Genomic DNA, 24,664 nt, shown 5'->3' on the forward strand with positions numbered 1-24,664 from the left:
TATGGGACATATTGGAGTGCCAACAGAAGAAGCTCGTCAAAGGTAAGGCATGAATTATATATTTATTTCTGCGTTTTGTGTCGCGCCTGGAAGGTAGAAATATGATGGTCTGTGATTGTTATTTTATTTTATTTTTTTATTTTTTTGGGGGGTGGATCAGCTTAATATTGCGGAAAGAATGTTGTTTCCAATGTAATTGTCTGCATCATTTCCAATCCCCCATATTTTTTGGGGTAAATATATATATCCATTCACGTATGCATACATATACACATATATACATACACATACCTACATAGACATACATACTTTTTTTTAAAGAGTATACCTTTATTATTATTCCCTGCAAACCCTACCACCGATCCCCCAATTGGAGTAAACTGATAAACATTTCTGTTTTTACCTTCAATTTATACATCTTATACACATTTACAGACACAGTCTACTTTATAATAGTTATCTCTTGTTTGTTCTTAGTCCTTCCTCTATTTCTGTTGTCCCTCCAGTTTGATTTCCACTTGTAACTGTGCTATTTCACAATAGCTCCGCACCTATACACATTTCACAGATCCCGTATGCCCTACATTGTTTATCTTGTTATTAGTCCCACCCTTCAGCTCCACTCAACCTTTCCCATCTATCTTCCAACATCATCCATTTCGGATTTTTATTTGCCATATATTTTTCAGCTGTGCTGTGATGCTTCACAAAAGATTTGAATCTTCCTATTCTCATAGCTTCCACGGATTGTAAATTAAAAATAAACATTTTTGCTAAAATAATTATTATATTATTGATTGATTGACTATGGCTTTTCAAATCCCCCAGTATTGCTATCTGTAGCGTTAGTTCTACGCAAATGTTGCAATTCTTCAACCATTCCTGGACCTGTGACCAAAAACGAGCTACATGCGGACAATACCAAAATAAATGGTCTAATGACTCTGCCTCCTCACAGCAGAATCTACAGAGCTGAGAAGATTGTATCCCCCATATATATAACATTCTATTAGTTGCAAGAATTTTGTACAATAATTTAAATTGAAAAATTCGAAGTTTTGAATCCGGCGTTGTTTTGCGTATCAATTCATAAACCATGTGCCATGGAATGGGTACATCGAAAATCTCTTCCCAACTATTTTGCAATTTATATGGCACAGCTGTAAGTTTTTTGGTCCTTAAATGAAATTGGTATATGTTTTTATTTATCACACTTTTCTTTAACCATTTATGTTCTTTAATATAAGGCCGACATACAAGTTCCTTACTTTTATCCCCTTCCACCTGCCTCTTCCATTTTTGTGGTAATGCTGCAATTAATTGGTTGTAATTTTGGGTAGAGCAGACATTTCCATATGTCTGTGTTAGCTGCATGTGTGACATTACTCCACCAGTCCTATTTATGATATCATTCACAAAAATTATACCTTTTTTAAACATTTCTTCGATAAATACAGTTTTTTTATCAATTACTATATTTGAATTTAACCACAAGATTTGTTGTACTATTTGTTCCGTCCTTTCAGGTGGATTAAACTGAAATTGCAACCAACTTTCTAAGGCTTGTTTAAAAAATAAAGATATTTTGGAGATTATTTCCTTTTCAAGCAACCGAAAGTGAGCAGGTGTAATCTGAATAAAGGGAAAAAGGCCCTTCTTGAACATAGGATGAGACATTCGTACCAATCTACTAGAGAACCAGTTTGGATTTAAGTATAACTTTTGTATGACTGATGCCTTTAGTGAGAGGTCTAATGCTTTAATATTTAATAATTTCTGCCCTCCGAATTCATATTCGTTATATAAATAGGCCCTTTTAATTTTATCTGGCTTGCCGTTCCAAATAAAATTGAATATTTTTTGTTCATATAATTTAAAAAGCAGGTCACTAGGTGTAGGCAAAACCATAAGCAAATAGGTAAACTGTGATATGATTAAAGAGTTAATCAGGGTGATTTTCCCACAAATAGACAGGTATTTTCCTTTCCATGGTAGCAAGATCTTATCTATTTTTGCTAACTTTCTATAAAAATGTATTGGAGTGAGATCATTTCTTTCTTTTGGGATTTGTATACCGAGTATGTCCACATCACCGTCAGACCATTTAATTGGTAAACTACATGGCAATGTAAAATGTGTATTTTTTAGTGATCCAATACGTAATATGGTACATTTATCATAATTTGGTTTTAATCCAGAGAGGATAGCAAATGTATCTAGATCCTCTAAGAGGCCGTGGAGAGATTCTAGTTGTGGTTTTAAAAGAAAACATGAATCATCAGCGTACAATGACACCTTAGTTTTTAGGCCCTGGATTTCTAATCCCTTAATATTAATGTTTGATCTAATTTTAACAGCTAACATTTCGATGGCAATAATAAATAGATATGCCGATAGTGGACAACCTTGTTTTACTCCTCTAGATAGTTTAAAACTTTCTGAGATGTAGCCATTATTTACTATTTTACACCTAGGGTTACTATACATAATTTTTACCCATTTTATAAGAGATTCCCCAAAATTGAAATATTCTAGGCATTTATATATAAACTCCAGTCGTACTTTATCAAAAGCCTTTTCAAAATCAGCTATGAAAACCAGGCCTGGTGTCCCCGATATTTCATAGTGTTCTATTGTTTCCAGTACTTGCCTTATATTATCTCCAATGTATCGTCCATGTAAAAAACCTGTCTGATTAGGATGAATAATATCTGACAAAACTTTTTTTATTCTATGCGCCAAGCATTTTGCTAGGATTTTTGCATCACAACACTGAAGTGTAAGAGGTCTCCAATTTTTTAAATGGACTGGATCTTTATATATACCACTTGGGTCCTGTTTCAGTAATAATGATATCACACCTTCTTGTTACGTGTCTGATAATCTATCATTTATATAGGAGTGGTTAAAACAAGCTAATAGTGGTCCTTTGAGTATATAAAAAAAATGTTTGTATACTTCCACTGGTATGCCATCCAGTCCTGGAGTTTTCCCATCCTTAAAGGCCCCAATTGCATCAAGTAGTTCCTCCTCTGTAATTAGGCCTTCACATGAGTCTTTCTGTACAGATGTTAATTTTACATTATTATTAGGGAAAAAATCCATACAATTAGTTTCAGTTAGTGGAGATGGAGGAGCCTGAAACGAAAATATATTCTTAAAGTACTTTACTTCCTCTTTCAAAATATCATTTGGTGAATCATGCGTGACTCCATCATTTGTAACAAGTTTTAATACGTTTTTTTTGGTAGCATTTCTATATTGAAGATTGAAAAAGAATTTGGTGCATTTCTCCCCATATTCCATCCAGTTAGCTTTATTTTTGTAATATATTACACTGGATCTTTCTTGAATAAGTTCCTCCATTTCTTTTTGTTTTTCCTCTAACTTATTCTGTGCCTCTATGGTACCGTTTTTATTGTTATCTAACTGTACTGTTAGTCCTTCAATTTCCTTTGTTAATATGGACTCTTTTGATCGAAATTGCTTTTGTTTTATAGATGAGTACTGAATTGCATGGCCTCTAAAGGCACACTTAAAAGTGTCCCATACAATATGGGGATCTGCTGTACCTATGTTATGTCTAAAAAAGTCAGTTATAAATTCTTCTGTCCTAGTTCTAAACAATTTATCATCTAGTAGGCTTTGATTAAATTTCCAATATCCTCGCCCACGTGGAAATTCTGTAAGAGTAATATATATGCCAATTATGTGATGGTCCGACCGCATTCTGTCCCCTATCAAACACTTTTTAACTTTTGGTGCCAGAGAGAATGATATAAGAAAGTAGTCAAGGCGACTAGCTTGATTAAGCCTCCGCCATGTATATCTCACTAGGTCAGGGTATTTAAGTCTCCATATATCCACTAATTCCAATATATCCATGACATTCCTGATTTCCTTAAGTGCCTGAGGGTGATAGTTTGTAGTGTGATTTCCTTTCCGGTCCATAGAGGTATTTAAGACCGTATTAAAATCTCCCACTATAATAATAGAGTCTAGTGTTGCTTGTAGAGTTGATACATTCTTATATATATTGTCAAAGAAGCTTGGATCATCATTATTCGGACCGTATAGGTTAATAAGCCATATATGTTTATTGTCCAATAACATATTTAAAATAATCCATCTACCTTGAGGATCTGTTTGGACAAGTTGCACATTTGGATCAAAGTTATTATTAATTAAAACCATCACCCCTTTTGAATTTCTTTGCCCATGGGAGAAATATATTTCGCCCCCCCAGTTCTTTTTCCACAAAACTTCATCTAAAACTGTTGAATGGGTTTCCTGTAAACAGTAGATATTATAATCCTTCTCTTTTAGCCAGGTAAATACTGATCGTCTTTTCTTATTATCTGCTAAGCCATTACAATTGTAACTGGCTATACTTATTTCACCACTTACCATAATGAGACACACCTTTCAATTATTTTTATCAAAATATATGTTTGTAAACGTCCTATTAAAAAGTAACATAATGATTGAGTGTCTATATAGTTGTACCATGACATTTGCATCTCCATTAAGCAAACCTCCAATTGGTCCCCACTATTCCACCCGCCAAAAGCCCCCATCTCGAGTTGGGTTGTCATCCCAATGCCCGGCAGACCACCCCCGACCCCCCGCATCGCACAGCCCCGGACCGACTGGGATCCATCCTTCGAAAAGTGCACACAGCACCATCCACCGAACCGAAGCAGATCCATTGCCAAATGCATTTCCATCGCCCTCACCTCGATTTTTATTACATATTGCTGTGAATCATCCTCTATAGTCCCTAACATCTTTTACTTCTTCCTTCGCAACCGTTGTGGGATACACACATACACCCACACACATTCAGCCCTTACCCCCACACAACCATAAGCTCACCCTCTCAACAATTGCACCATCCCAGAGCCCAACTCAAGATGGGTCATGATTTACAAATGTACTTGCAGTTGCAGCTGCATGAGAAGGCCTGCAAGACCGCGCAAAAAATGAGCATAAATGTAGAGATTTATTTACCATTGTCACGTCCTAGATGATGGAGGTCAAATGTACACCTTCTTCCTGAAACACCCACAATACGGTCATCCATTTTGACCATGTTCCCAAGCCTCTCCATGCAGTCCGATTGGTTTCGTGCCACCAGGGCCACAATAATATACCCCCTCTCTGAATGTCCGAGTGTGACCCCCTCCCCATGGGTTACTGCAGCTAGTGTTGCCAGCACTGCCACTGCCTGGGTGGGGGCACCCCACCGGAATCCCCACCGGCTAGGTACAAGGTCATCAAGGTTCTCATTAGCAGCTTTGAGAATTTCCTTGTTTATTATGCTCTCCCTTTAGGGGGCTTTGGCTTTGCAGGACCAACCCTGCCAAGCAGGCTCAGAATCTTGAGGGGGCAGTGCTGCTCTTGGTCCCTGGCCTCATTTTGGCTGCATACAGACCGCATACAGCATGCACATAAAACAGTTAGGGACTTCTCCTTAGTATCTGGGCTATTCATGTGGGTGTCTAGGGTATAGGGCCATGGACCGTACCATTAAAATAGGATAATAAATAATTAGATATAATTTATTTTAAAAATGTAGTTCCCCATGATAGGACAATAAATAAACAAGACGTGTAATTCATTATAAAAGTATATCCATCATCTGAACAACATTGAAAGCCCTCTCATACCCGGCCCACAGCAATACACTGGCTCTGGGATATGCAACTATTTCATTACTCACTCACTCAACTTTTCAAACATAACAAATAAAAATAAACACACACCACACCATCCACACATACTGTGCCTTCTGTTTACTTAGTTTTTATCTTCACTATATAGAAATAGTGCTTGTGTTCAATTAGTTATATGTGAAGATTTATAGAAAAGCTATATTTTGTATTGTATTGTTACAATCTGTAACCGGGCTTGAATTGTGTTTATTTTCCTCATCTATGAGAACTTTGTAATTTTTAAAATAACCATGGAGTAATCTTTGTGTCTCTGAACAACTGGTTATCAATATATAGTTTATCAATGACGAGAGCTACTCGTTTCGCTTTTAATCTATTTTCTTTGAAAATTGGATACAGAACTTTGCGCCGTTCTGCAATTTCTTTCGGAAACTGATCATTCATGCCAATTTTGGTCCCAGCAAGTCTTTTACCCAGGCTTTTAACCATTATTTTATCTTTAAATGAAGCAAATTTGGCAACGATTGGGCGTTCGTACCTCTGCCCTCTCTGTCCGAGGCGGTGTACACGTTCAAGTTGGATCTTATCGATAACTTCGCGCGGTATCTGAAGCGCTGCAAAAAGGAACTCTCTAACTACAGATTCAGGAACCTCTCCTTCTTTCTCTTGGATACCTGTAAGTACCAAATTCTCTCTCATGGATCTAGTTTGTATGTCCAGTAAGCATTCCTTCAGAACGTTGTTCTCCTTTTTAAATTCATTCATTTCGGTTTCAATCTTATTGACCGTCCCTTTTAGCGCGTGTGTTTCCTTCTCCAAAGCCGCAGCTTTTTCATCACTCATCTCTAGGCTTGCCTTCAACTCTTTTATATCTTTACTAACTAATTCAAGTATACCCAGTTTGTCATTTATTGATTTTAACAGATCGGTTTCGACCTTTACCATTGCCGGTGTTGAGAATATTAGATCATCCGTGTCGGTTGAGGAGTCACGTTTTCGTTTTTGATTCGGTTCCCCTGTCTTATTCTCCGTCATGTTTGGGTGTTGCTTGTTTTCGTAATATTTGTCGATAAATGTCTCTAGTCTTAGGATTTGTTTTGTGTTATTATCCAGATTGAAGGTTATCACCCACCAGATTATTTAGTGCTAATATTTTAGTCTAATTTAGCAGATAATTCTAATATTATGTTTTATCTTGAGGTGCTCTACATAACTTCGTTCAGTCCGCCATTACCTTTACGTTACCTTTACGTCCGCCCTGTGATTGTTAGCTGGGGTCTGTGATTGTTAGCTGGGGTGCTATCCTCAGATAATAGCATTGTTTGCTTTCGCCGTAAAGTGTCTTAAAAATCTGACACGTTGGCTGGATTCACAACAAGTGTAGCTTTAATTTGGTATATTGAATGTGTGATTTCATGAAAGTTTAATTTTTAGAGTAATTTATTACTCCAACACTGGATGTTGGACAGGTGGGACGCTACCGTCCCACATTTCCCAGAGAGGTTAAATAATTTTTTCCCTCATCAATCTACACCATGATGAAAAAGAAAAACTGTTTTTAGAAATGTTTGCAAATTTTTACAAAATAAAAAATCTGAAATATCACATTTACGTAAGTATTCAGGCCCTTTAAGTCTTCTTGTGTATAACGCTACAAGCTTGGCGCGCACACCTGTATTCGGGGAGTTTCTCCCATTCTTCTCTGCAGATCCTCTCAAGCTCTGTCAGATTGGATGGGGAGCGTCACTGCACAGCTATTTTCAGGTCTCTCCAGAGATGTTCGATCAGGGTCATTTATTTGTCACATGCGCCGAATACAACAGGTAGACCTTACAGTGAAAAGCTAACAAAAAAAAGTAAGAGATAAGAAAATCAAATGATTAAAGAGCAGCAGTAAATCACAATAGCGGGGCTAAATAGTCTGGGTAGCCATTTGATTAGCTGTTCAGGAGTCTTATGGCTTGGAGGTAGAAGCTATTTAGGAGCCTCTTGGACCTAGACTTGGCGCTCCGGTACCGCTTGCTGTGCGGTAGCAGAGAGAACAGTCTATGACTAGGGTGGCTGGATTCTTTGACAATTTTTAGGGCCTTCCTCTGACACCGCCTGGTATAGAGGTCCTGGATGGCGGGAAGCCTGGTCCCGGTGATGTAGGCCGTACGCACTACCCTCTGCTGTGCTTTGCGGTCGGAGGCCGAGCAGTTGCTATACCAGGGAGTGATGCAATCCAACAGGATGCTCTCGATGGTGCAGCTGTAAAACCATTTGAGGACTCATGCCAAATCTTTTCAGTCTCCTGAGGGGGAATAGGCTTTGCGTGCCCCTGCACGACTGTCTTGGTGTGCTTGGGCAATGTTAGTTTGTTGGTGATGTGGACATCAAGGAACTTGAAGCTCTCAACCTGCTCCACTACAGCCCCGTCGATGAGAATGGGGGCGTGCTCGGTCCTCCTTTTCCTGTAGTCCACAATCATCTCCTATGTCTTGATCACGTTGAGGGAGAGGTTGTTGTCCTTGCACCACACGGTCAGGACTCTGACCTCCTCCCTGTAGGCTGTCTCATCATTGTCGGTGATCAGGCCTCCCACTGTTGTGTCATCAGCAAACTTAATGATGGTGTTGGAGTCGTGCCTGGCCGTGCAATCATGAGTGAACAGAGAGTACAGAAGGGGACTGAGCACACATCTCTGAGGAGCCCCCGTGTTGAGGATCAGCATGGCAGATGTGTTGTTGCCTATCCTTACCACCTGGGGGTGGCCCGTCAGGAAGTCTAGGATCCAGTTGCAGAGGGAGGTGTTTAGTCCCAGGGTCCTTAGATTAGTGATGAGCTTTGTGCGCACTATGGTGTTGAACGCTGAGCTGTAGTCAATGAATAGCATTTTCACATAGGTGTGCCTTTTTTCTAGGTGGGAAAGGGCAGTGTGGAGTACGATTGAGATCTGCTTCATCTGTGGATCTGTTGGGGCGGTATGTGAATTGGAGTGAGTCTAGGGTTTCCGGGATGATGGTGTTGACGTGAGCCATGACCAGCCTTTCCAAGCACTTCATGGCTACAGACGTGAGTGCTACTGGGCAGTAGTCATTTAGGCAGGTTACCTTGGTGTTCTTGGGCACAGAGACTATGGTGGTCTGCTTGAAACATGTAGGTACTACAGACTCGGTCAGGGAGAGGTTGAAAATGTCAGTTGGTCTGCACATGCTCTGAGTTTACATTCTGGTAATTCTTCTGGCCCCGCTGCCTTGTGAATATTGACCTGTTTAAAGGTCTTGCTCACATCGGGTATGGAGAGCGTGATCACACAGTCATCCGGAACAGCTGGTGCTCTCATGCATTCTTCAGTGTTGCTTGCCTTGAAGCGAGCATAAAATACATTTAGCTCATCTGGTAGGCTCGCGTCACTGGGCAGCTCGTGGCTGGGTTTCCCTTTGTAGTACGAAATGGTTTGCAAGCCCTGCCACATCTAACGAGCATCAGAGCCGGTGTAGTATGACTCAATCCTAGTCCTCTATTGATGCTTTGCCTGTTTGATGGTTCGTCTGAAGGTATAGCGGGATTTCTTATAAGCGTCCGGATTAGTGTCCCGCTCCTTGAAAGTGGCTGTTCTAGCCTTTAGCTCGGTGCGGATTTTGCCTGTACTGCATGGCTTCTGATTGGGATATGTACGAACGTTCCCTGTGGAGACGATGTTGTCGATGCACTTATTGATGAAGCTGGTGACTGAGGTGTTACACTCCTCAATGCCATTGCATGAATCCCGGAACATATTCCAGTCTGTGCTAGCAAAACAGTCCTGTAGTGTAGCATCCGCATAATCTGATCACTTCCGTATAGAGCGAGTCACTGGTACTTCCTGCTTTAGTTTTTGCTTGTAAGCAGGAATCAGGAGGATATCATTATGGTCAGATTTGCCAAATGGAGGTTGAGGGAGAGCTTTGTATGCGTCTCTGTGTGTGGAGTAAAGGTGGTCTAGAGTTTTTTTCCCCTCTGGTTGCACATGTGACATGCTGGTAGAAGTTAGATTAACATGGATTTAAGTTTGCCTGCATTAATGTTCCCGGCCAATAGGAGTGCCACTTCTGGACGAGCATTTTCTTGTTTACTTATACAGCTTGTTGAGTGCTGTCTTAGTGCCAGCATCGGTTTGTGGTGGTAACTAGATGGCTACAAAAAATATAGATGAAAACTCTCTTGGTAGATAGTGTGGTCTACAGCTTATCACCTCGAGCACCACATGTTATTGACAAATAGACACACCCTCCCACCCCTCGTCTTACCAGAAGTAGCTGTTCTGTCCTACCGATGCACTGAAAACCCAGCCAACTGTATATTATCCGTGTCGTTGTTCACCCACGACTCGGTGAAACATAAGATATTACAGTTTTTAATATCCTGTTGGTAGGATAGTCTCGAATGGAGATCATCCAGTTTATTCTCCAGTTTATACCTATAACATGATGCAGCCACCACTATGCTTGAAAAATGGAGAGTGATACTCAGTAGGGTTGTATTGGATTTGTCCCCCCCCAAAAAAAATTGTATCCAGGACAAAAGGTGAATTGCTTTGCCACATTTTTTGCAGTATTACTTTGGTGCCTTGTTGCAAGCAGGATGCATGTTTGGGGATATTTTTTATTCTGTACAGACTTCCTTCTTTTCCCTCTGTCAATTAGGTTAGTATTGTGGAGTACCTACAATGTTGCTGATCCATCCTCAGTTTTCTCCTATCACTGCCATTAAACTCTGCAACTGTTTTAAAGTCACCATTGGCCTCATGGTGTAATGCCTAAATGGTTTCCTTCCTCTCCGTCAACTGAGTTAGGAAGGACGCCTGTATCTTTGCAGTGACTGGATATATTGGTACACCATCCAAAGTGTAATTAATAACTTCACAGGGGCCTCCTGAGTGGCGCAGTGGTCTGAAGCACTACATCGCAGTGCTAGCTGTGCCACTAGAGATTCTGGGTTCGAGTCCATTCTCTGTCGCAGCCGGCCGTGACCGGGAGACCTATGGGGTGGCGCACAACTAGCCCAGTGGTGTCCGGGTTAGGGGAGGGCTTGGCCGGCAGGGATGTCCTTGTCCCATTGAACATCAGCGATTTCTGTGGAGGGCCGGGCGCAGTGCACTCTGACACGGTTGCCAGGTGTACGGTGTTTCCTCTGACACATTGGTGTGGCTGGCTTCCGGGTTAAGTGTGCATTGTGTCAAGAAGCAGTGTGGCTTCGTTGGGTTGTGTTTCAGCGGATGCACGGCTCTCGACCTTCGTCTCTCCCGACTCCGCACAGGAGTTGCAGCGAAGAGACAAGACTGTAACTACCAATTGGATATTTCACGAAATTGGGGAGAAAAAAAGGGGTAAAAATAAAACATGCTCAAAGGGATATTCAATGTCTGCTTTTTATTTTTAACCATCTACCATTCTTCCCTTCCCTTAGTCCCCTTCCTCGCGAGGCATTTGAAAACCTCTCTGATCTTTGTTGTTGCATCTGTGTTTGAAATTCACTGCTCGACTGGGGGACATTACAGATAACATTATGTGTGGGGTATAGAGATGAGGTACTCATTCAAAAATCATGTTCAACAGTATTATTGCACACAGAATGAGTCCATTGAGTAACTTACTATATGACAGAGTCCATGTAACTTATTATATGACAGAGTCCATGTAACTTACTATATGACAGAGTCCATGTAACTTACTATATGACAGAGTCCATGTAACTTACTATATGACAGAGTCCATGTAACTTATTATATGACAGAGTCCATGTAACTTACTATATGACAGAGTCCATGTAACTTACTATATGACAGAGTCCATGTAACTTACTATATGACAGAGTCCATGTAACTTATTATATGACAGAGTCCATGTAACTTACTATATGACAGAGTCCATGTAACTTATTATATGACAGAGTCCATGTAACTTATTATATGACTTTGTTAAACACATTTTTACTCTTGAGTTTATTTAGACAAAGGGGTTGAATACTCATTGACTTATTGACATTTCAGCTTTTCATTTTTGATTCATTTGTAAACATTGCAAAAACCTGAATTCCACTTTGACTTTACGGGATATTGTGTGTAGATCAGTGACAACAAAAAAAATCGCAATTGAATACATTTTTGATTCAGGTTATAACATAACAAAATGTGTAAAAATCAAGGGGTGTGAACACTTCCTGAAGGCACTGTATTTAATATATACTGTACAATATAAACTGTATATATATATTATTATAATAAAAATGTTTGCTGCCTCTTGGGCCTCCCACGGGCTTCAACCCCTGTAAGCTCCTGCATTAAGCCGGCCCTGTTCATACCATGTATTATTTAGTGCATGTCATTTTAATACAGCTAGCATACCTACATATAGATTTGAGAAATGTAGAGAAAGTACGAGGCATGGAAATAGACTTGATAGCACCAGATGCTTCTCTTCAACATGAATTATTTATGGTTAAATTTCACATAATGACCCAATTACATGGAGACATATGACACTGCTATTACTGTGTATTTGAAACTGCCACTTTCCCACCAAACATTCAGTAGGAGCAGGACAGATTTCAACTGCCACTTTCCCACCAAACATTCAGTAGGAGCAGGACAGATTTCAACTGCCACTTTCCCACCAAACATTCAGTAGGAGCAGGACAGATTTCAACTGCCACTTTCCCACCAAACATTCAGTAGGAGCAGGACAGATTTCAACTGCCACTTTCCCACCAAACATTCAGTAGGAGCAGGACAGATTTCAACTGCCACTTTCCCACCAAACATTCAGTAGGAGCAGGACAGATTTCAAAAGTGTTTCCAGGCATATATCACCTATGATTTTCACCTTTTGTCAGTGTAATCTTGTTTACATTCTAGAATCTGTCTGTCTGTCTGTCTGTCTGTCTGTCTGTCTGTCTGTCTGTCTGTCTGTCTGTCTGTCTGTCTGTCTGTCTGTCTGTCTGTCTGTCTGTCTGTCTGTCTGTCTGTCTGTCTGTCTGTCTGTCTGTCTGTCTGTCTGTCTGTCTGTGTGTCTGTGTGTCTGTGTGTGTGTGTGTGTGTGTGTGTGTGTGTGAGAGATGAGGGATTACATATGTTCTTCAGATCCCGTCTCTCTGGAGATAGCCACCGACTAGCAGCATTGATTATTTTCCTCTTGCTCTCTCCCTCCACCATTTCAACAGAGTCCTGATATAACAGACTTCATAACACTGTCTCTCTCTCCCTCCCTCCACCGTTTCCACAGAGTCCTGATATAACAGACTATAATACTGTCTCTCTCTCCCTCCCTCCACCGTTCCACAGAGTCCTGATATAACAGACTATAATACTGTCTCTCTCCCTTCTCATCCTGAACGGCTCAAAGCGTACATGGGAACAGACAGGTAGATTTAACCCCTCTGTCACTAGTTGGTTCAAATCTTTGCATTGAAAGAGTCAACTGGAATATGTGCCTGATGCTCCACTGAATGCTCCGTTGCTAAATTCATAAACCCCAGACATCTCAGTCAATGACAACCTTACGTAGTGTTATAATGCTTCATAACAGGGCGGCTCAGCGGATAAGTCAGTTTGTGGGGCTGATTAAAGACAGACTAGAGGACAGAGGCAGAGTCGAACAACATTACATCAAGGAGATGGATAGCCCAGGAATCCGTCAGTCAACATATTCACAACCTCCATAAAACGTAACAACACCCCCACTCAGTCAACATATTCACAACCTCCATAAAACGTAACAACACACCCTTTCAGTCAAAGAGAGGGCTTCCACTGCGCTTAAACGGATACGCTCCATACACCAATACGCACTCTTAGCTGATTCTATTAGCCTAGCGTCGCTAGTTCAAAGTCCACTCAACGGCTATCACCCTGTGCTTGAGAGAAGAAGTCTGTAATTGGATATTTGGAAAAGTATTGACCTGGGTGGGTGGGTTTCTCAAAGCCTTGGTAGCTAAAGAACTACGGTATTTTTCTTAACAACCAAGCTTCATAGCCGTGAAAGAGTTACAACTATAAACGTGATGTGTGACAGGTCAATGTTCTACGTGTGAACGAACAACATCAGTGAAATAAAGAAGGTATTATTCTAGGAGTGGAGTGAGCCTAGGTAAACAATAACATAGTACTTATGCACATAGTACTTTGAGAAAGGGTCTGAATACTTATGTAAATGTAATATTTCAGTTCTACATTTTTAATACATTTGCAAAAAATGTCTAAAAACATGTTTCGCTTTGTTATTATGGGGTATTGTGTCTAGATTGATGAGGGGGATAAAATAATTTAATCCATTTTCGAATAAGGTTGTAGCGTAAAAAAATGTGGACAAAGTCAAGGGGTCTGAAAACTTTCCGAATGCACTGAAATACAACCAGGCACTGAAACCTCACCCCCTTCCTCTTCAGTGCTTATTAAACCGGTGGAGTGTTAGCCTACAGACACACGTTTCTGAAGCTCAGCGTTTTTTAATTTTTTTATTTAACCTTTATTTAACTAGGCAGGTCAGTTAATAAGAACACATTCTTATTTATAATGACAGCCTACCCCGGACAAACCCAGACGACTCTGAGCCAATTGTGCGCCACCCTATGGGACTGCCAATCACGGCCGGATGTGATGCAGCCTGTATTCAAACCAGGTAATGCAGTGACGCCTCTTGCACTGAGATGCAGTGTCTTAGACCACTGTGCCACTCAGGAACATACTATATCCTAGAAGGTATGTTTGTAACAGCCATACATATTAAATCCATGTTGTGACCTAGGATTATAGACAGTGTTGGCGTCACATGGTCCATGGTGTCATGACGTTGGCATGTGGGTAAGGTTTATGACCCCCCCCCCATAAATACCTTTCTCCCTTCCCTCTCTCTCTGACTCTACTGAGGGACTCCTGAATAGCCTTTGTTAAACATAGAGAGTCTGGGAACATCAAACAAGTGGAGGGAAAGGAACCATATTTCGGTAATAGAACCAGTTGAAAATATGCGTTGGTACTTAATGACTATGATGTCAGTTCGGTTGTCATCTGAGACATTATGACTGATGACAGGACGACCTAAACTGTATCTGGGAAAGTCTACACGTTATACAGTGGGGCAAAAAAGTATTTAGTCAGCCACCAATTGTGCAAGTTCTCCCACTTAAAAAGATGAGAGAAGCCTGTAATTTTCATCATATGTACACTTCAACTATGACAGACAAAATGAGAAAAAAAAATCCAGAAAATCACATTGTAGGATTTTTTATGAATTTATTTGCAAATTATGGTGGAAAATAAGTATTTGGTCAATAACAAAAGTTTATCTCAATACTTTGTTATATACCCTTTGTTTTGCAATGACAGAGGTCAAACGTTTTCTATACATAAGGAAGCCCATCAAGCAAACACAAAAGACACAGGTGCAACTAATAAGACAAAACAAACAGAAAACGAAAAAGGGATCGGTGGCGGCTAGTAGGCCGGTGACGACGACCGCCGAGCACCGCCCGAACAGGCAGGGGAGCCAACTTCGGCAGAAGTCGTGACAGCTAGGGACGTTTTCCTTTATGACATAATTTGTAATCAAGGTATGATTCATTCTGTGTATATGTAATTCTGTGTGATTAGTTAGGTATTTAGTAAATAAATAATAAAACCCCATTTTGTATTGCTGATTCAACTTGTTAGCCAGGGTTTGTGAAGATAACCAATAATTTACAACTTTCAGATGAGACTGAAATAAGGTGACGATTAATATTGACTGCTATTGATGTAAAATATTACTAGGTCTTTAAGAGTTTATTCGGAGGATAACAGCTCTATAAATATTATTTTGTGGTGCCCCGACTTTCTAGTTAATTACATTTACATGATTAGCTCAATCAGGTAATATTAATTACAGAGAAAGGATTTTATAGAATAGCATGTCATATCACTTAATCCGGCATAGCCAAAGACACGACAAAATTGGTGCCCCGTGTGAGACTTCTAAAATAGGATGACGCTTTCATTTTGATTCAGTCTATATAAAAGTTAAAAACAGATTACATAATATACCAAGTTTATTATACACATTATGGGAGTTGGAGACAGGAGTTATTGGTGCGTGTGTGCTCTGGAGAAATTCCTCCATGTTGTGTTCTGCCGTAGTCAGTGGGTACCGTAAGCGAATACATTTCTGTATGAGGGCGGATGAAGCTAATTATAGAAATCTGAGAAATAGAGCGTTTGGCCAAATGCAGGGCTATTTCTGCCTCGCGCGTTTCAGACGCGTGTAGGCTCGGTCATTATTCATTTCTCGAGCGAGGACAAAGAGCCAGCCGATTGAAATTCAGGAGATATTAGCTTGACCAGCGATAATTATCTCTGTCTCTCTCGTGTTTCCACGCGAGGAGACCACGGTGCAGTTCGTTGTTTGCCGAGTGTTCCGGTTAAAACATGGTCAAAATAACGCCGAAAAGGGTTTAAACATAATAGTTATAAGTAAAACCTTTCCCGTCCTATGTTTTGCTGAAAGCGTAAAAAGTAGGATTAGCTTGCACAAGATGTTAAGCTAACAAAGGGAAAAGAGCCATTTTGTCTTGTGCCACATTGTAATTCCTCCACCTTGCGGAATGGAAGTCCCGCCTCGGGTACTTTCGTTTGATTTCAGCGTGTGCAATCAGTGACGGCTGAAGTGTGTGCCAGTACTTTCCTTCGAGAATAATTATTCAGTTCACACTCAAGTCATTACTTATGATATCCAGACGGATATCGATGTCTTATTCAATTGAACTAATAAGTGAAATTGCCAGATTTACATTCTCAAATGGATCTTTTAAATAATATCCAAATTGATGAGTTTTCTAAATAAGACATTGTAAACTTTTTCCAAACAAACCTAGATGAAGCAACTTCTCAGGTTAATTAAAGTTTAATACCCAAATAGCCTATACAGGTTTGATTTATCATTAAATTGATCAATCAGTTAAATTTGTTTTTTGCAAAACCATTCAGTGATCCAGTACTGACAGAAGTCCCGCCCCAGCGGGAATCCCATGTGGCTTCGGCCTTAGGGAGAAGTGTACCATAGTACATAGTACCATAAGTGTAAACATAGTGATCTACTGTTTACACTTATGATATCCAATCAATGGAGATTGCATGGATTATCGTCTCATTCAATTTAATAAGTTAAATTGTTGAACATACCTTAATGTTCTTCCAATCAAATGAGACACTTTTAAACTTCTCATATTAACCTGGATGAAGCAACCTCTCAGGTTAATTAAAATGTAATATCCAGATAGTCTACCCAGGTAGGATTAATCATTGGCATTGATTGATTAATTCAATTTGCTTTTGCAAATTCATTCACGTCTAACTTCCACATTACTGACGGTTCGTCAACATCTATAAATAGATTAAACTTGTCTTTGCAGCTTCCAACAAATTCCAAAGTCAAAGCCAAACAAACCTAGATGAAGCAACTTCTCAGGTTAATTAAAGTTTAATACCCAAATAGCCTATACAGGTTTGATTTATCATTAAAACTTAAAAATAAATAAATAAGAACATTTTTTGTCAAAATCTTTCTAATAATGTGCAAGCTATCAAAGGAGGTGGTCACCACTCCTCCGCTAATTAGTGAACCTCCACCCATAAAATGATTGATCTCTGACCTCAGCAGCGATACCAACCCTAATTATGCCATTAGCGAAAAAACTGCCGAAATTGCGAACGCTCTCCACAATCAACCATCAAACACAGGCCAACGTCATGACAACGGTTATGTACGTGTAGCTACCTACTTTCAGGAGGCTGCTGAGGGGAGGACGGCTCATTGTAATGGCCGGAACGGAGCAAATGGAATGGCATCAAACACCTGGAAACCATGGAATCCATGTGTTTGATGTGTTTGATTCAATTCCATCTATTCCACTCCAGCCATTACCAAGAGCCTGTTCTCCCCAATTAAGGTGCCACCAACCTCCTGTGGACCTACTCATGCATAATACATGCTGGGATATTGGCCTTTCATCCTCTGTCTGTCTATACAATTTAAAGCACTCTGGAAACAGACACAGTCACAGATTGACGGGACATTTAAAGCACTCTTCAGCCATTGTCTTCCAGAAAGTAGGAGTGTCGTAGAACTCAGGCTAGTCCCTCGACTGGGAGGAGTCAAACTCTAAAACGTAAGGAGATGTGCTTTTTTTTCTAAAACAAATTATGTAGAACTGAACCAAACATTTAACTTCACGCCAAAGGAAGTGCAAGTGCTTATATTCCACTCTGAAATTAGGAAGTTTAATTTGTCTCTCTATTAGAATAAGATGTTTGTGTGTGTGTGTGTGTGTGTGTGTGTGTGTGTGTGTGTGTGTGTGTGTGTGTGTGTGTGTGTGTGTGTGTGTGTGTGTGTGTGTGTGTGTGTGTGTGTGTGTGTGTGTGTGTGTGTGTGTGTGTGTGTGTGTGTGTGTGTGTGTGTGTGATGTTGACATATGACCTTACCTCCTCAACCATGGCCAGCATACGCCGAGTGCTCTCCAGCGACTGTGGAGAGAAAACACCCATATTAGAGAGTTGTCAGATGAATCTCTTCTCTACTACTGAACTGTACCTCACACCTGGTGATGAATACACCTGGTGATGAATACACTTGGTGGTGAATACACTTGGTGGTGAATCTCTTCTCTACTACTGTACTGTACCACACACCTGATGGGGAATACACCTGGTGGGGAATACACCTGGTGGGGAATACACCTGGTGGGGAATACACCTGGTGGGGAATACACCTGGTGATGAATACACCTGGTGGGGAATACACCTGGTGGGGAATACACCTGGTGGGGAATACACCTGGTGATGAATACACCTGGTGGGGAATACACCTGGTGGGGAATACACCTGGTGGGGAATACTCCTGGTGGGGAATACACCTGGTGGGGAATACACCTGGTGATGAATACACCTGGTGGGGAATACACCTGGTGATGAATACACCTGGTGGGGAATACACCTGGTGGGGAATACACCTGGTGGGGAATACACCTGGTGATGAATACACTTGGTGGGGAATACACCTGGTGGGGAATACACCTGGTGGGGAATACACCTGGTGACGAATACACCTGGTGACGAATACACCTGGTGGGGAATACATCTGGTGACGAATACACCTGATGGGGAACACACTTGGTGGGGAATACACCTGATGATGAGTACACCTGGTGATGAATACACCTGATGGGGAATACACTTGGTGGGGAATACACCTGGTGATGAATACACCTGGTGGGGAATACACCTGGTGGGGAATACACCTGGTGGGGAATACACCTGGTGATGAATACACCTGGTGGGGAATACACCTGGTGGGGAATACACCTGGTGGGGAATACACCTGGTGATGAATACACCTGGTGGGGAATACACCTGGTGGGGAGTACAACTGGTGGGGAATACACCTGGTGAGGAATACACCTGGTGGGGAATACACCTGGTGATGAATACACCTGGTGGGGAATACACCTGGTGATGAATACACCTGGTGGGGAATACACCTGGTGGGGAATACACCTGGTGATGAATACACTTGGTGGGGAATACACCTGGTGGGGAATACAGCTGGTGGGGAATACATCTGGTGACGAATACACCTGGTGGGGAATACACCTGATGGGGAACACACTTGGTGGGGAATACACCTGATGATGAGTACACCTGGTGATGAATACACCTGATGGGGAATACACCTGATGGGGAATACACTTGGTGGGGAATACACCTGGTGATGAGTACACCTGGTGATGAATACACTTGGTAATGAATACACCTGGTGGGGCACACACCTGGTATACCATATGATTAACATTGACAAACAGTCATATCATTAACATATCATTAACATATTAACATTGACACACAGTGAGCTATATCATTAACATATCATTAACATATTAACATTGACACACAGTGAGCTATATCATTAACATATCATTAACATTGACACACAGTGAGCTATATCATTAACATATCATTGACATATTAACATTGACACACAGTGAGCTATATCATTAAAATATCATTAACATATTAACATTGACCCACAGTGAGCTACCAATTCTTCACAATCCCACTGGATTTTTGACCGGTTCTCCTCACTCTTTCCCTCTTTTTCCATCTATCCCCCTTTCCATACATATATCATTCCCTCTAAATGTGTTTATTTATCTCACTCGATCTCCCCCTCCCTCTCCTCTGCTCTGCTTCTCCCTTCCCCTCCTCAATCTCCCTCTCTCCCTCCTCCCATTCCTCCCTCCTTCCCTTCTTCCCTGCCTCCCTCCCTCCCATTCCTCTACTTATCTAATCTCTCTCTCTCTCTCTTTCTCTCTTGGCTCCCTCTCTCTCCAGAGCCTGGTTGGATTACATTATCCCTTCCTGAATGTTTAATAGGTCCATTTGAGCTAGTGTGTTATTCTGGCCATTTGAATTAAGGCTGTGCCCCACTCAGAAAGGACAGGCTAGAGAGATGTACAGTTAACACTGTCTAAAACACCCGCAGCAAAACCATGGGAACATGGACACAGTAGGACAAATAACCCATAACCATAACCATGACACTTAGTTCATGACAAATATAGTTTATGTCTGACTAACGGTAGTGGACACGCAGTGCTCAATAACAGAGAGAGGAGAACAGTGACGTGGATAACAAGACAACTGAACCAGGGATTATTAACGTGAGATTATTAATGTGAGATTATAACGCATTGTCAATCTGTGATCAAATCAACCCAAGGACAGTAGGCTACATGCGACAGTATGTTAGGGTGAGATATTAGACAATGCATTCTGTTACCGACCTCAGACGCCACACGTTCACCCTGCGGGGTGACAGACGGAGGGGATCATATTACACTTTTCCCAAAGATGCAGGAAAGTTCACAAGACAAGAGATTTATCTGTGTCGATGTGTGATTATATCAAATGTTGTCATCCCTTTGATTATCAACCCAGACCAGACTGATGGCCATTTTAGAAAGAATACTTCCTGTGCCATGCAAGGTTTTTGTCCACTAACCGAGTCAAATACTCAAGTGATCTTGACACAAAGTGGGATTTGGCTGATAATGGGCCAATATCTGGATGTCTGTCATTATTGACACCAATCAGGCAGTCCTAGGGCTGGCACTACCTCAAAGAGTCAACAAAGGTCCTGTCATGTAACAGATTGACGTTTATTGTCATGAGTCTTGTCCTGGAGGTAGAACTGAGTGGTTTCTGCTAAATGGGCCAGCTGAAAAGTCAAAATTGGCTACAGTGGCTTGCGAAAGTATTCACCCCCCTTGGCATTTTTCCTATTTTGTTGCCTTACAAACTGGAATTAAAATAGATTTTTGGGGGGGTTGTGTCATTTGATTTACACAACATGCCTACCACTTTGAAGATGCTAAATATTTTTTATTGTGAAACAAACAAGAAAAAAAAAATCAAAATATGAAAACTTGAGCGTACATAACTATTCACCCCCCCAAAGTCAATACTTTGTAGAACCACCTTTTGCAGCAATTACAGCTGCAAGTCTCTTGGGGTATGTCTCCGTAAGCTTGGCACATCTAGCCACTGGGATTATAGCCCATATTTCAAGGCAAAACTGCTCCAGCTCCTTCAAGTTGGATGGGTTCCGCAGGTGTACAGCAATCTTTAAGTCATAACACAGATTCTCAAATGGATTGAGGTTTGTGCTTTTCCAAGACATTTAAATGTTTCCTCTTAAAATACTTGAGTGTTGCTTTAGCAGTATGCTTCGGGTCATTGTCCTGCTGGAAGGTGAACCTCCGTCCCAGTCTCAATCTCTGGAAGACTGAAACAGGTTTCCCTCAAGAATTTCCCTGTATTTAGCGACATCCATCATTCCTTCAATTCTGACCAGTTTCCCAGTCCCTGCCGATGAAAAACATCCCCACAGCATGATGCTGCCACCACCATGCTTCACTGTGGGGATGGTGTTCTCTGTGTGATGAGAGGTGTTGGGTTTGCGCCAGACATAGTGTTTTCCTTGATGGCCAAAAAGCAAAATGTTAGTCTCATCTGAACAGAGTACCTTCTTCCATATGTTTGGGGAGTCTCCCACATGCCTTTTGGCGAACACCAAATGTGTTTGTTTATTTTTTTCTTTAAGCAATTGCTTTTTTTCTGGCCACTCTTCCATAAAGCCCAGCTCTGTGGATTGTATTGCTTAAAGTAGTCCTATGGACAGATACTCCAATCTCCGCTGTGGAGCTTTGCAGCTCCTTCAGGGTTATCTTTGGTCTCCTTGTTGCCCCTCTGATTAATGCCCTCCTTGCCTGTTCCGTGAGTTTTGGTGGGCGGCCCTCTCTTGCCAGGATTGTTGTGGTGCCATATTCTTTCCATTTTTTAATAAGGAATTTAATGGTGCTACGTGGGATGTTCAAAGTTTCAGATATTCTTTTATAACCCAACCCTGATCTCCACAACTTTGATCTCCACAACTTTGTCCCTGACCTGTTTGGAGAGCTCCTTGATCTTCATATTGCTGCTTGCTTGGTGGTGTCTCTTGCTTAGTGGTGTTGCAGACTCTGGGCTCTTTCAGAACAGATGTATATAAACTGAGATCATGTGACAGATCATGTGACACTTAGATTGCACACAGGTGGACTTTATTTAACTAATTATGTGACTTCTGAAGGTAATTAGTTGCACCAGATCATACCTTCATATCAAAAGGTGTGAATACATATTTTCATACATAAACCGCTTTTCCGTTTTTTTGTTTGTTTTTTTGTTGTTGAAAAAAGTTTTTTATTTTATTTCACTTCACCCATTTGGACTATTTCGTGTATGTCCATTACATGAAATCCAAAATTACAGGTTGTAATGCAACAAAATAGGAAAAACACCAAGGGGGTTGAATACTTTTGCAAGGCACTGTATATCGTAAAAATGTATTAAAACAAATATTAGCTCTTTGGTCTTAATTTAGAGTTAGGGCAAGGTATTAGGGTTAGGTTTAAGGTTAGGGTTATGTTTAAAATCAGATTGTATAACTCTGTGGCTGTGCCAGCTAGTGACCACTCTGAACAGCTGTCTCTAGTAGGCTACAGGAGTCATCCCAATATGGCTGCCTCAAAGCATAAATACAGGTTCTATCATGATATGCATACACAGATTTGATCTCTTTCTATCCATGTACGCCAGACTAAAAGGGTACGTGTAGCTAGCTAAATATAAACAAAGCTCATTGTCAAAGTAAAACACAATCTGTTAACTTACACAGATTGTAAAATACAAGGTAAGTAGTAGGCTACAGATAGCAATGTGCTGTACATTCTTCATAAAATAAACACAAATGTACACACACACACACAATGTATCAGACCAAAAATAAAATGGTGTGTTTCAGGCAGGGTCTGGTTGACTCAGCTTAGCTTAGAGCAATACAGTCTATTTATAGTCAAACAGCACTCAAACATCTTTCTAATTCATGACTTGCATAGCCCCACATAGTCTCTCTCCCCTCAAGTACAGTTTGTTTTACAGTGTAGCTAAAGTGGAACGAAAAAGTTGACAGAGCTCTGATATGTAATAAAGATACTTAATTGTTTGCTTCTGTCTCGGGTGTGGAGCTTAAGGCCCATGTTCAGAAAAACATCTCAGAGTACAAGTGCTGATTCTCCTGTCCGTATTCAACCATATTCATTATGATCGAAAAGGCTAAATTAATCCTAAAATCAGCACTCGCACTCTGAGATGCTTTTCAAATATGAGCCCTGTTATGGATCTCATTTGTGTTCATGAAACAATGAAGGTCTACTGTGAGCCGTCACTCAGGTTGGAGGTGTGTGTGTGAGGTGTGTGTGTGAGGTGTGTGTGTGGTAGGTGTCTTTGTGTGTGTTTTTACCTCATCAGCTATCTGGTCCGCCTTCGTCTGCAGGCTTTCCAGCTCATTGCGCATGTCCGCTTCATCTGCCATGGCTTTTGGGTTGTGAGATGGGCGTCGGCGTCCAAACAATGAGAAAAGTGGCTACTATTGTAAAAACTGAGAAGAGAGGGAGAAGGAGAGAGAGAGAGAGAGAGAAGGGGAGGGAGAGAGAGGGGGGGGAGAGAGAGGAAAGAGCGAAGGGAGAGAGAGAAGAGAGGGAGAGAGAGAAGCAGAGAGGGAGAAGAAAGAGCGAAGGGAGAGAGAGAAGAGAGGGAGAGAGAAAATAACAACCACAGTAAGTACCATCACGTTAGTGTTTGATGGCGATTAACAGAAAAAAATGTCCACTTAGATTTTCTTAGAGATTATATATATGCAGAGAGATCACAAATCAAATGAAATCAAATGTATTTATATAGCCCTTCTTACGTCAGCTGATACCACAAAGTGCTGTACAGAAACCCAGCCTAAAACCCCCAAACAGCAAGCAATGCAGGTGTAGAAGTACTGTGGCTAGGAAAAACTCCCTAGAAAGGCCAAAACCTAGGATGAAACCGAGAGAGGAACCAGGCTATGAGGGGTGGCCAGTCCTCTTCTGGCTGTGCCAGGTGGAGATTATAACAGAACATGGCCAAGATGTTCAAATGTTCATAAATGACCAGCATGGTCAAATAATAATAATCACAGTAGTTGTCGAGGGTGCAACAGGTCAGCAACTCAGGAGTAAATGTCAGTTGGCTTTTCATAGCCGATCATTGAGAGTATCTCTACCGCTCCTGCTGTCTCTAGAGAGTTGAAAACAGCAGGTCTGGGACAGGTAGCACGTCCGGTGAACAGGTCAGGTTTCCATAGCCGCAGGCAGAACAGTTGAAACTGGAGCAGCAGCAGGGCCAAGTGGTTATCACACACATGTCAAGCTGCATTTCAGATGCTGTAGGATCGGACGTTTCTTTGATAATGAATCCAGTCAACCATTAAGCATTGTGGATGGCTCAGAGGTATCCCAGTTCTCAAAAGTTTGAGTCAAACAAGTAAAACATTGTGCGACCACCTTAACTGACGCATCGTTTAGTCCAGGGA

The 24,664-nt window shown here is 41.1% G+C and overlaps 1 protein-coding gene across 1 annotated transcript in view; it reads right to left on the minus strand.

Annotated features, from left to right (window-relative positions):
* LOC139563546 (synaptosomal-associated protein 25-B-like) overlaps positions 1-24,664 on the minus strand; it is an 81,136-nt gene that overhangs the window by 15,620 nt on the left and 40,852 nt on the right. Inside the window, exons 2-3 of the mRNA XM_071382299.1 lie at positions 23,564-23,701; positions 18,148-18,189 (exon numbers count right to left, since the gene is read on the minus strand). Coding sequence (XP_071238400.1) covers positions 18,148-18,189; positions 23,564-23,635 — 114 coding nt within the window. The 5' untranslated portion in view covers positions 23,636-23,701. The remainder of the gene's footprint in view (positions 1-18,147; positions 18,190-23,563; positions 23,702-24,664) is intronic.

Source organism: Salvelinus alpinus, chromosome 34 (assembly GCF_045679555.1).
Source record: "Salvelinus alpinus chromosome 34, SLU_Salpinus.1, whole genome shotgun sequence".
In the NCBI taxonomy this organism is placed as follows: Eukaryota; Metazoa; Chordata; class Actinopteri; order Salmoniformes; family Salmonidae; genus Salvelinus; species Salvelinus alpinus.